The 12,780-nt window shown below is 37.5% G+C and overlaps 1 protein-coding gene across 2 annotated transcripts in view; it reads left to right on the top strand.

Moving 5' to 3' along the window:
- The window catches only part of LOC109051697 (signal peptide, CUB and EGF-like domain-containing protein 1), a 61,062-nt gene that overhangs the window by 44,290 nt on the left and 3,992 nt on the right, over nt 1-12,780 (top strand). For both annotated transcript variants that reach the window (XM_042738916.1, XM_042738908.1), the window contains 9 exons: nt 4,522-4,644; nt 6,059-6,175; nt 6,275-6,397; nt 6,482-6,601; nt 8,671-8,781; nt 10,976-11,092; nt 11,787-11,948; nt 12,059-12,262; nt 12,370-12,531. In XM_042738916.1, coding sequence (XP_042594850.1) covers nt 4,522-4,644; nt 6,059-6,175; nt 6,275-6,397; nt 6,482-6,601; nt 8,671-8,781; nt 10,976-11,092; nt 11,787-11,948; nt 12,059-12,262; nt 12,370-12,531 — 1,239 coding nt within the window. The remainder of the gene's footprint in view (nt 1-4,521; nt 4,645-6,058; nt 6,176-6,274; nt 6,398-6,481; nt 6,602-8,670; nt 8,782-10,975; nt 11,093-11,786; nt 11,949-12,058; nt 12,263-12,369; nt 12,532-12,780) is intronic.

Genomic DNA, 12,780 nt, shown 5'->3' with positions numbered 1-12,780 from the left:
AATGTGAATGTTAAATCTGACACTCTAGACCAGGGGTCCTCAACTCTGGACCTTGAGATCCACTTCCCTGAAGAGTTTAGCTCCAACCCTCATCACACACACCTGAACAAGCTTCAGGTAGGTGTGTTTAATCCAGGTTAGAGCTAATCTCTGTAGGAAAGTGGATCTTGAGGTCCAGAGTGTAAGTAGACAGTGTTTCTCAAGCTTCCTTTTGATTGTCCATATCAACATATTAGTTGATGCTCTGATGCCTCTGACTTAAAGCTGAATAGCTTGAGGTAGGACACGCCCCTAACAGGCTTAGAGTTTAATAATGATTGCCCAATTTTATTTATTTATTTATTTATTTTTTAATCTAGAGTGAATCAAGCTGTGTTTATTGCCTAAATATATTTATGCAGGAATATACAATCATGTATTACATAATAATAATAATAATAATAATAATACAATTTTAAAATATAAAATAATGTTTTTATTTATTTAAATTGAATTCTTTAAAATATTGACTTTTTTATAATAAATTTTGAATAATTATTTGGGTTGGGTTAGATTTTAGTTTGTGGAGGCTGGGATAGATGAAAGCACAGTAATGATAGGTGTTCATCCTTCGTATGTAATTGGGATGTTAATGTTGCACATAACAGAAAAGACACAAGTGCCACTTATGTCATAACCCAGGTGACTCTGCACTTATGCCAACATTAACCACAGACTAAATAGAAAAGTGCATCTCGTACTGATCACACTGCTATAATGTGTGTGTGGGTGCGTGTAAATGTCTAAGAATGATCTTTCCTTATTTTTCCACTGTCGTCTTCACTTTATTTTTCTCACACTTTCTTTCCCTTCCTCACTGAGTGGTCCCGCAGGGAGCTGCCCCATCTTGTCTCTGTAACATAATCATTTCAATATAAACTATTTAGGGCATGTTTAAATGCCTGAATTTGATAAAAGGCCCTTCGTCTGCGATGACAGACAGGAGAACCCGGCCAGCGCGCTGACAGACGCAAACTTGACAATCGCATGCGGGAAGATATCGAGCGAGAGGGAGAGGAAGGGAGGATAGAGAGAGTGATTGAAATGACTGCGAACAGTTTCCAGATGTTTGATTAGTAGGTGTGTGTGTAAAGTGTCATGGGGGGAAATGAATTATGGGAACGAACAGTTTATCTTGTGTGCATTTGCTCATATCCCTGTGTGTGTGTGTGTTTCTTCGGTCCGGCTGATGGTACCCCAGGCACGTCTCCACTGGCCTGCATATTTGCATGTTTGGGGCTGAAATGGTTTGAAAGGAGAGTTTAGCATTTGTCAACCATGCTGGTTACTGCTGTTCTGCTGCTAGTGTAGCTGACTAGCAATAACCATGCTGGTCTGTATGAATCTATCATTGCCAATTATCAGTCTCATTTAATTACTCTATTTCACCCTTTAGAATAATGTGCACTGATTTGTGCGCAATTAAACAAATTGAGTTAAATTAAATATATTAGTTTATGAATGGCATTGTATATTATTATTAATTGTAAAATAATAATGCTAATAATAATAATAAAATATAAATAAGTCTAATAATAATTAATATAGTAATAACAATAATTATAAAAACTCTTCTTCTTATAATTATTATTCCATATTTGTTATACATATTCATAAAGACAAAATGATTAATAATAATAATAATAATAATTTGTGAGTATCAAAATATGTATATGTATAATAATTGACATAGTATTGATAATAACAATAATAATTATTTATTATGAACTACTGCTACCACAGTACCACTACTAATTATTATTAATATTTTAAAACATAAATTAATAAATTAACAATTTAATAATTTATTTAATTTTATATAAATATATATAAAAAAGTTTTTTGAAAATATATCAAATATGTTTTTTGCTATAATTACTTAATTTTAAATTGTTCAGGTAAGTAGAATTTAAATCTTAAAGGTATTCATTTTTTTGAGGAACTTATTAACTAAGATACAGCAAAACTTTATATTCTGCTTTGTTTTTCTGAATTTAGGTTTACTTTTGAATTGTTTAATTGAATTGTAAAATATATATATTTTTAATTTAATTTATTATTATTTATTTGATTTATTTTTTGCTATTTTTCTGTATTGTCTGTATGGCTTTTGCAAAGATGTTGGTCTGTTGTTATGATCTGTGATTGTCTGATCTCCACCTGCCTAAGTGGGTGATTCTTGATAAATATGCAGTGTTGTTCTGACCAGATCTTATGCTGTTAGGGTCTTTTCAGAAAGCTCACCTGTCCTCACAATTACCAGTCAGCACTGTGTAAAGTCTAGAGCTGGTAAGGGCTACAGCAGGCCTGTTTTCTCCATCAGTTCTCCAGTTCTCTCTCTAATCGGGACAGTGAGCTTTGGCACAGAGGATCCATTTGTATTAATACATGCCGAGCCCAGTAATCTGCACAATAGCAGCCAGTCGGCATCACCTCGGATGACACCGAGATGCCTCGACGGACCCCTGCGCGCTCCGAAGAGTTTTAGTGTCGGGGCCGAAATCATGCTGGTTTTTCCTGGCGGCTCTGGACATGCAGCGCCTGTGTTATTTCATGGCAAAATCCCTTTATGAACAAAGCAAATAAAACAGGCCATTTAAATCTCCAAAAAATACACTGGCGCGTTCAACGGTGCATTTCTCAGAGATTAGCTAGCCTGAGGTGAGCAGCCTGAAAACGATCTGCAAAAATGCTCCTTTTGTTGAAACCTCTGTCCCAACTTATTTGTAGAGGTTCATGTTTCCACAAATGTATTAATTTTAATTGCTTTTTTCTCTAAATATTTGGTAAGGCTACACACATCCCTGAGTACAGCCGTTCGCTCTGGAGCTCATGTATCTTATTATTTTTTATCGCTCCCCCCCCCCCCCCCCCCCCCCCCCCCCCCCCATCCCCCCCCCACCCCCCCTACACACATCCCTGAGTACAGCCGTTCGCTCTGGAGCTCATGGGGTCAGGTTAGCTTAGCACTTTTTTTTAAAAGATGTTTCTGACTGCTGTGTGTGTTTACTCTCCTCGTTTCCAATCGAAAATCGATGTAGATGAATCCTCTCAGCCTCTCACCGTCCCTGCAGTTGTTTATCATTTACAGATGTGAAAAATGTCCAATGTTTGCTTAAACTCAAAGCTTATTTAGTCCCATTAAACTTCATTATGTGGAATATCATTAGCCCCCTGCCTGTGCTAAGGAGCCATTGGGATAAAGTGCATGTTTGTGTGTGAGTGTTTTAGGGAAGTGTGAATGCTAAATCACTGTTAAATATTCCATTATGTCATTTGTGCTAAAAGGTTTTTACTCTGTTAATGAATCAGCATGATGTCATACTAGTGATCAAGCTCCTAGACAACATCTTTTCAATGCAGAGATTCTGATGATTTATTAATATAATGGGCATTGTCAACTATGACTGTAGAGTGTCTTAACCTGAACAGGTAGACAGAAAATAGACTAATAAATTCCTGGTTAATATTTGATTCTATTCTATTCAAGCTGTGTGTGTTGCCTAAAGGTTTTTACACAAAAATATATTCAACCATATATCATGTGTAATGTCCATGTATTTCCATGTCTGTGCTCTCCAGCAATTTTATAATGGAAATGTAAAGCAAATGACTAAACTTTAAATATTTAACTAACAGGTAGACATTTATTTATATTTATATCAGACATTTATTAGATATTTATATCAGTATCAGCTTTATCTATTGATCAAAAATACAGAAACACTAATAGAAACAGTAATATTGTGAAATATTATTATGCAATTCAAAATAATTGTTCTAATTTAAATATAAAAATAATTATTTATTTCTGTGATTTCAAAGCTGAATTTTTAGTATCATTACTCCATGCTTCATTCTCATGATCCTTCAGAAATCATTCTAATATTCTGATCTGTTATTTAAGAAACATTTTATTATTATTATTAATATCAATGCATATCATGTTTTCAGTGTCAATTAAATGCATGCCTGCTGAAAGTGTTAATTTATTTAAAAGAATGTTTTTCATTTAAACGTGATTATTTAATATTAAAATATGAATCGGAATAAAATGAAGCCATTGATTTGTGTAAATTGGTGCATGTTACCTGCCTCGTGTAATGGTGCCGCCCCATGTTCAGATAGCATGTGTATCTGTGTTCTTAAGCTTAGTGGAAACTTTCTGTCCCACCTCAGTTCAGTTAATATTAGTGCAAACCTGAGCCAACGTGTGTTTGCTACAGCTACTGAAATAACTGCAGAGGAAACCCCAAAATCCACACACACACAGTTTCCTACACACTTGTTGACGGGATTATCTTTTATTGGGTTTGTGGATGGCATGCCAGGGTTGGCTGATATATTTAAGATGACGTTGTGAAGCTGTGTATGTGGCTGTCTGTTTAGTATAACCATTTATGAGAATACTTGTACTGGTTTTACACCCCCGCATCAGTGTTTTTCACCATCATTATCATTATCTCTCCCTCTTCTCTGCAGACATCGATGAATGTTTGGAGAATAACGGAGGATGTGATCATTTCTGCCGGAACACGGTGGGCAGTTTTGAGTGCAGCTGTCAGAAAGGACACAAACTCCTGACTAACGAACGCACCTGTCAAGGTAAGTCACCTTTCACACTACATATAGTTTCTGCTTTCTGGGTGGATTTACAAATGAATGTTTTAGATGTGCATGGGTCTTTTACTATTACAGTACACTTTAAGATTTGCCTAAAAATAAAGGGAATAAAAATTCTGCCATATGGCTTGCTTTCTTCTATGGAACAAAAAGGGAGATATTTAGCAAAATGTTCAGGCAGCTCTTATATTTATACAACTTCAAGGTCAGTATCAATCAAAAGTATCAGAATGGACCTAAATGTTGTTTTTTATTGAGTATAAATCTTCCTCTCCACTGTAGTTTTCTTCTGTTGAAGAAAAAAAGGAGATGCTTAGCTAAATGTTCAGGCTGCTCTTGTACATACAACAATGTAAAGCTTTAAAACTAACAATAAAAGGATTAAAGTAACATACATAACTGAAAATTATATTATATATTTATGTTTTATTCATAAATTAAGGTAGGTTTTAAAAATCTTCCTCTCTGCTGTAGCTCTCAAATTGCAATCATACTTGCACTACAACAGCTTGACATTTTTCTTAATAACAACTGTCTATGAATCTTTCTGAATATCTGTCTGTTTATCGCACAAAGCCATCCTACAGCTTAAAAAGATTTGGAAAATAGTGCAAGTATTTTTTTGAAGCTTGACGCTCATTGTTTACCGCCTGCTGTTTTGTATGGAAAAGAGCAGCATTAACATTCTGCAAAACATTTTCATTTGAAGGATTTAAATTTTGGGTGGACTAATGTTTAAAACCAATGATGCCTATATGGGGTGACTTGTGGACAGAGAAGCTGTCTTCACACACTGTCCCAAACCTCCTCATCAAAAGCACCTCATGGACTGGCTGTTGTTTGGTTGGGATGCTTTTGTGTCGTATGAGGTGTGTGTGTTTAGTTGAGTTTACTGGAGGTGAATGGTGGCAGATTCCTGAAAGCATGTTGGAGCACGAGTGGGAGTACAAGCAGAAATTATTTTATTAAGCTAAACCAAAACACCACACCACCCTATTCCTGACTATCAATGTGTGGGGTGTGTAAGTGTGTTTTTATTGAGGGGTGTGTTGGTGACGCGCTATGTTTTGGCTGTACCAGCTCTGCTAAGATGATCTATCCAATGGTAATTTTGTCATTCTTATCTTTTTTTGTGTATTATCCCTCGCTTTATTTTTATAGCTACACTTTTATTTTTTAATTATTTATTTGCATTTTTATTGTCTTGATGACAGACGATCTGTCAGGGGGAAAATAGTGTCCAGTCTGGTGTGGGTGTAACAGTAAAGTTAACTTTTTTTAAACATTTTGACAGCAGTGATGCCAGGGAGTTGTGGACAGTTGCCAGGCTGTTGTAATTATGACACACAGCTGAATTGCTTTAATGGAATTGTGTGCTTTGTTTTGTCTTCTGCAGATATTGACGAGTGCTCCTTTGAGAGGACATGTGACCACATCTGCATCAACTACCCGGGAAGCTTTGAGTGTGTGTGTCACAAAGGTCACAGTCTCTATGGCCTCACACACTGCGGCGGTGAGTTCAAAATCTCGGAACCAGCCAATGGTTCTCACTCTTTTTTTTAAATATAAAAAGTCACATTCTGATGGACGAACTGACATCTGTGTGTGACAGATATTGACGAGTGCAGCATTAATAACGGGAGCTGTGAATACGGCTGTGTGAACACACTGGGCAGTTACGAGTGTGTGTGTCCTCCTGGACAAAAGCTCCACTGGAACAAGAAAGACTGTTTTGGTAAGTCCTCCCTTCATTCCTCGTCATGAAATATCCCATAATGTTTGCTGTTTCCATGGTAACCGTACCTCAATTCTCCCTCAGAGGCAGTAAAATGCCTCCCGAATGGAAAGCCAGCACCTCGCGCTCAGCTCAGCTGCACCAAGACAGGTGGAGGGGAGGTGTGCTCGCTGTCCTGTCCGTCAAACGCCCTTTTCCTGGCAGGTTAGTACCTCACTTTTTGGGATTTCTGTGGAACTTTGTTGGACAGCATGTGATTCTGTGTTGTTTTCGGATACGTTAAGTGCAGTTTGATTTGTTAAACTTGAAAAATGCACATTCTATATTATAAATGTCATACATCTAAAAGGAAATCATTTAAGCAGATTAAGCACATCATTTATGGTTACTGGCGCAAACAGTCATTGCCCTCTGATGCCCTCTAGTGTTTCAAACCTTATATCACATGTGCCATAGGGTAAATCTTGGTTTCAGCCATGGATGCATATTTATGAGAATGCATATGTATGAGAATTAAGCTTGCTACAACTCACAGTCCTTCTAAAGACGTTAAATTGTCATAACTATAGATGTTAGATGACCAAACAAACCATAAAAGAAAAAAAATGTGGCTTGATCAGAAGACTGAGAATGTGATTTTTGACATTCTGTGAGAAAGTGACTAGAAAGGAATGTTGCAACAGTGTTTCATAAGTAAATCTATCATCTCTGTGGACTGATTTGGTAAAGGAATTAAGGTGTTTAGGTGCCCAAAACTGGTCTGCAAGGACCATCGGCTTAGAGGAATGTGCATAAACATATTAACACCCAGAAGTAACTTTCCTTCCTGATTCAATAAACTGTGGTTCATCCACACAGCTCTTACACAAGGGCCACATTCTCACCCACTAAAATCTAAAAAACATGTACATGAGTCTAGTTTGCATTTCAAAAATGCAAAATATCCAGATATCCTTAAAGTAAATTAGTTTCAGAAAAATGTTTTCTTACTTGTTTAAAGCATAAATCTACTAGAATACAGTGAACTAAAACAAGAAAAAAAGAAAAGAAAAAAACTATTTTGCCAATGGAAAAAATTAATTGAATTTAAATTATGTTCTAATAAGTTTTTAAGGAATTTTGACCCTTTTTAGTAGAAAACAAGAAAGAATTGTGTGCATTATAACAGCTAACTTAGAAATCTGTTATGCACTACAGAAAAATAAGTATTCAAAATAGCTTCTTTAAAATAAATTTAAATGTAAAAAAAATGTATATATAATAAATAAAAAAAATAATTTACAGAGAATGTAATCTGTACGTGGCAGTCGAAGGTTGCGGGTTTGAGTTTTAGGTCTGGCAGGAATTGTCAGTGGGGGGAGTGAATGACCACGATTGAGGTGAGACCCTTGAGCAAGACACCGAGCCCCCAACTGCTTTCCGGGTGCCACAGCAATATGGCTTGCCCACTGCTCCGGGTGTGTGTTCACAGTGTGTGTGTGTTCACTACTGTGTCTGTGTGCACTTGGATGGGTTAAATGCAGAGCACATATTCCGAGTTCCGGGTTATCATACTTGGCCACACTTCACATTCACATAATTTAAGTCCTAACCCCATTGGTAAATTGTGTTTTTCTTGCTATAGGCATAAAATTACTAAAAATAAAATTATATGTATAATTATATGATTTAAATTTATGTTGAAAACAATAAAAAAAAGTTGCCAATGCTGTACCTGTATACAGAAAGTAGTGTGCATTATAAAAGCTAATATGCACTATAAAATCTATTATGCAGCACAAAAATAATTATGCACTTATCGTAAGTGCATCTTAATAGTAAGTACGAGAATTCATAAAATGAATAAAATCACATTTTCATCTGTAATTAAGATCCATGTGAATCTGGTTATATGAGAATTTATCTTTGTGAGTGTGTGTGTGTGTTTATGACTTTTGGATTCTCTGTACGTGTGTGTGTTAATGGTCTCCTCGGGTTCACACAGTGAGCACTAAAGCTGTATAAAACCTCTTTTAATCCTGTTCAACCGGGGTCTGTAGCCTCACGCCAACAGAAATATTCAGCCTGCCATTGGACGATTTGTGGTAAGGCCGAAGTTAGGCCAATGACTCTCCAGACAGCTTCCCAGTACTCTGTCATCCTGACAGCCAAACCTCTCCACTCACACACACACATACATCCTACACACACACTACAAAACATTACTCAGGTGCATGCAGCACCTGGATCTGGAACATCTGTTTAAACGCTTTCTCTGTGTGTGTGTGATTTAGACTCTGAGAACAGTTACACTCTGAGCTGCGGTGTACCTGTCCAGGCAGGTAAAGTTCCAGTGAAGAGGAACATTACTACTTCCGGCAGTAGCTCCATGCAAACCTGCACAGGTACATCTTACATCTGTCTACATCCTGTACTGAACAGTCAAGTATGCACTACAGACAGTAGTCTAGCATGCATTACAAAGCTAGCATGCACTATAAAGTATAGTATGCACTGCAAAATATAGTGCACTACATCACTCGATTCACATAGGCTCTCATAAGACCAAACACTTGCTTTTCCATTCCATTCCTTCCATTCCTTTTTCTCTTCTATTTCCTTTTCTTTCTCTTATTTAGTTTACAATTTCAGTTCTTCCCAATTCTTGTTTCATTGTCCTTTCCTTTTTACCTTGTTTCTTTCCTTTCTGTTTTTGTTCCCTTTCCTCGTTTTCTTCTTCTACTGCTTCTTGTTTCCTATATTTTCTATTCCTTTCCCTTTTATCGTTTCTTTAAACTCTGTCTTCTTTTTTTGTTTCCTTTCCAAATGTTTCTGTTTTCTTTACTTGCTTTTATTTTTTTATTTTTTTCTTGTATTGTTTTCCTTTTCTTTTCCAGTTTCAGTTTTTTCCTTTATTTTTCTTCCCCTTTCTTAAATTTTTCTTTTGATCCTTTTCTGTTTCAGTACATCCATCTCCTTTTTCTTCTATTTCATTTTTTCCTCTTCACTATTTTCTTGTTACCTTTTCCTATTTCTTTTCTTTTCCTTTGTTTCCTTTCCTCTCCCCTTTTCTCATTTCTTTTTTTACTTTTTTCTTTCCTTTCCTTTCTCCTCTACTTTTTCCAGTTTCTTCTCCTTTTCTTTATCTCTTCTCCCATTTTATGTACCCTTTCTTTAATCTTTTCTTTTTCCTATTTCCTTTTCTTTCTTGTCTTGTCCTGTCCTGTTTCTCTTTCTTTCCTTTCTTTTTCTTTATCTCTTTTCTAGTTTCCTATTCTCATTCCTTTATCACTTTTCCTTTCCTTCCTTCTTTTCCGTTTCTTTTCTTTTTTTCTTCTTTTTCTATTTTCCAATGTCCTTGACTTTTTCCCTTTTCCTTTCTCCTCAGCTTTTTCCTGTTTCCTTTCCTTTTCTTTATCTCTTCTCCCATTTCCTATTCCCTTTCCTTTATCTCTTCTTTTTCCTAATCCCTTTCCTTTCCTTTCCTGTCCTGTTTCCTTTTCATTTCCTTTTTCTAATAGGCTCAGGTGTATCTCTTTTCTTTTTCTTTTCTCCTTTTTTCTGTTTGCTTTCCATTATCTCCTCTCATTTTCTTGTTTCCTTTCCGTTCCCTTCATTTCCATGCACCATAAGTCTAGTATGTCTTACATCTCAGACTCTCGGTTCACTAAGGGTGCAGACATTCAGATGCCCTTGCCTTTGTCCCAGAATGCCTCTCTGGCTTTTTTGCCTCTCCAGCAGAGATCAGACAGGACAACTGTAAACGACTCATGTAGCATGACCTGTTCGACTCCATTACATTGCATGACAGACACTGGATCACTAAAAAAGGGCTCAGAGAATTAGTACAGGTCCCATCATTCAACCCTGCTGAGGTCAGAAACACGCTACTATTATCCCCAGTACTCTCTCTTTCCCAGCTCTCAGAATTCAACATTCCCCATGTGGTTCGTTGTGTAGATTTTGGACAGCAAAGCAAGACTCAGACAGACAGACAGCCTGCTTAGAAATGCTCTCGCACACACACACACACACACACACACACACACATCGCTTCTTGTTTTGGACGGCATACATAGGAACGCTGTGAACCTGAGTAAATGACTCTGTGCTGGCTGCACATCTACATGCTGACAGATTTGAAATACACAGACGAGATTCTACCACAGCGGCACCTGAGGGCCTCTACACAGGGCCCGGAGAGAATCAGTAAACAGACAGTTCGCGCTCGATTCACACATTCTGAAGTAAGAAAAAAAAAACATTGCTGAAAGGTTCATTACCAAACTTCTACTGCCAGTTCCAAAACTGCCACACGCTCGATATGGTTCTAGAAGACCAGCTGAAGTCCTCAACCACGGTGTGTTCTCACTTCAACTCCTGGCCCTTCGTCTCCCGTCATTCTCTCACTGACTTTGGACTTATTGTGCTAAACTAAATACTCACATTTTTAATACTTTGGAATGGCTCAGCCCACAGGACAGATTTAGTGTGTTTGAATGTTGGATTTCTAAAAGGTCTTATATTTTGTTGTTTTCCATGATTATTATCCAAACCATGCAAGTGAAAGTGAGACTTTGCCGATTTCCTGTCCATCAGAGACGCTGGCCCAGCCTGTGAAGCAGAAAGCACGCTTTAGGATCAAAGACGCCAAGTGCCACCTGAGACCCCGCAATAAAGAGAAACACAGGGAAATGGGAAAACAGGGCCTTCAGGGTGAGAAATAACACACCAACACTGCACATTCAAAAGTATGTTTTCATAAAATGATGAAATGTGTATAGTCTAACTCATTTCTTTTACCTTTTCTCTTCTTCTTTGTCCTGTTTCCTTTCCTTTCCTTTCTCTTGTTTAATTTCTTATTTTCCCTTTCATTTAATTTCCTTTTAACTTTTCCTTTTCTTTTATCATTTTACTTTTACTTTTTTTCTGATTCCTGTTTTTTTCTCCATTTTCCTGCTTCTTCTTCTCTTCTCCTTTAATCTTTTTTGTTTTCTTGTTTTTATTTACTGTTTCCTGTTTTCTTCCTTTTTTCACTACTTATTTTTCTTGTTCTCTTTACATTTTCTGCCTTCCCCGGTTTCTTTTCCTATTTCCTCTTTTTCTCCTTTCCTTTTTTCTTTTTGCATTCCCCTTCATGTTTTCTTCCAATTATTTTCTCTTCTCCTTTTCACTTTTTCTTTTTCTCTACTTTTTTCCATTTCCATTTTCTGTTCCCTATCATTTTTTTCACCCTTTCCATTTTCTTTCTTATTTCCTTTTTCTCGTTTATTTAATCTTTTTACCCATTTCCATTTCTTTTCTGTATCCGTTCTTTCTTCTTATTGTTTCCTGTTTCACTTACTTTTTCTCTTCTCCTTTCCTTATTACATTCATTTTTCTTTCCCATTTATCTTTCCTTTTCTTTCAGGAGCTGGTCAGTTGCCCTGCACAGACGACTGTGAGGTGACATTTGTGAATCTGAAGTGTGACTCTTCCAAAAAGCGCCGTCGTGGTCGCAAGTCTCCATCCAAAGAAGTCTCCCACATCACAGCGGAGTTTGAGATGGAAATGAAAGAAGAGGAAGCCTCAGGTAACATTGCCTTAATGCGTGTACATTAGTTCTCTCTGTGTTCACAGTGTCATGCCATCTGTGACTTTAGAATACAAATGTGATTGTTTTCATATTTATATATGTGTCAGAATCATGTAATGTGGACTGTGTGCGTGAGAAGACCAAACAGAGGATGCAGAATGCCATGCGCCAACTAAGGAAGTCCATCAGTAAGCAGCAGTTCTACATTCAGTTCTCTGGCACGGCGTACGAGGTGGCCCAGCGTGGCGTGCGCCAGACAGAGGGAGATGAGACCTGCAGTATAGGACAGGTCCTCACCGACGGGAAGTGTGGTGAGCATTCTGGGAAACGCTTTTGTTTTCTGATCTGGTGTATTGAAGACAGTTTCATAAGTCTGTGTGTGTCTGGGTGCGTTTCTGTGTGTTCATGTGTCTCCCAGTCAGCTGCGGTGTGGGAACGTTCTACAGCGGAGAACAGGAACAGTGTGTGATATGTCCGCCAGGAACCTATCAGGACAGAGAGGGCCAGCTGTCCTGCGAGCCCTGCCCCAGCACCGAGGGACAGGGCATCGCAGGGGCCAAGAATGTCTCCGAGTGTGGAGGTGTGTGTGGATACAATCAATGAATAGCTTTGTGATGGTAATGCAACACCTATTGATTATTGGAACTGATTGATGCAAGACCATCCCCTTTTTTTAAATGAATCAATACATTTTGAAATTCTGGGTCAATATTGCCCGAAAATCCCAGAATTGCCCATTATCATGCAAATGAAGGACTGAGCAAAGTCTGGATCAATTGGTAGAAGCTCAATTTGACCATTAGAGCAGCTCAAGCGCAACCACACCTCA

The sequence above is a fragment of the Cyprinus carpio genome, chromosome A4 (genome assembly GCF_018340385.1).
Source record: "Cyprinus carpio isolate SPL01 chromosome A4, ASM1834038v1, whole genome shotgun sequence".
In the NCBI taxonomy this organism is placed as follows: domain Eukaryota; kingdom Metazoa; phylum Chordata; class Actinopteri; order Cypriniformes; family Cyprinidae; genus Cyprinus; species Cyprinus carpio.
Note: the sequence above shows the minus strand (reverse complement) of the source record. Positions and strands in the feature narration are given on the sequence as shown.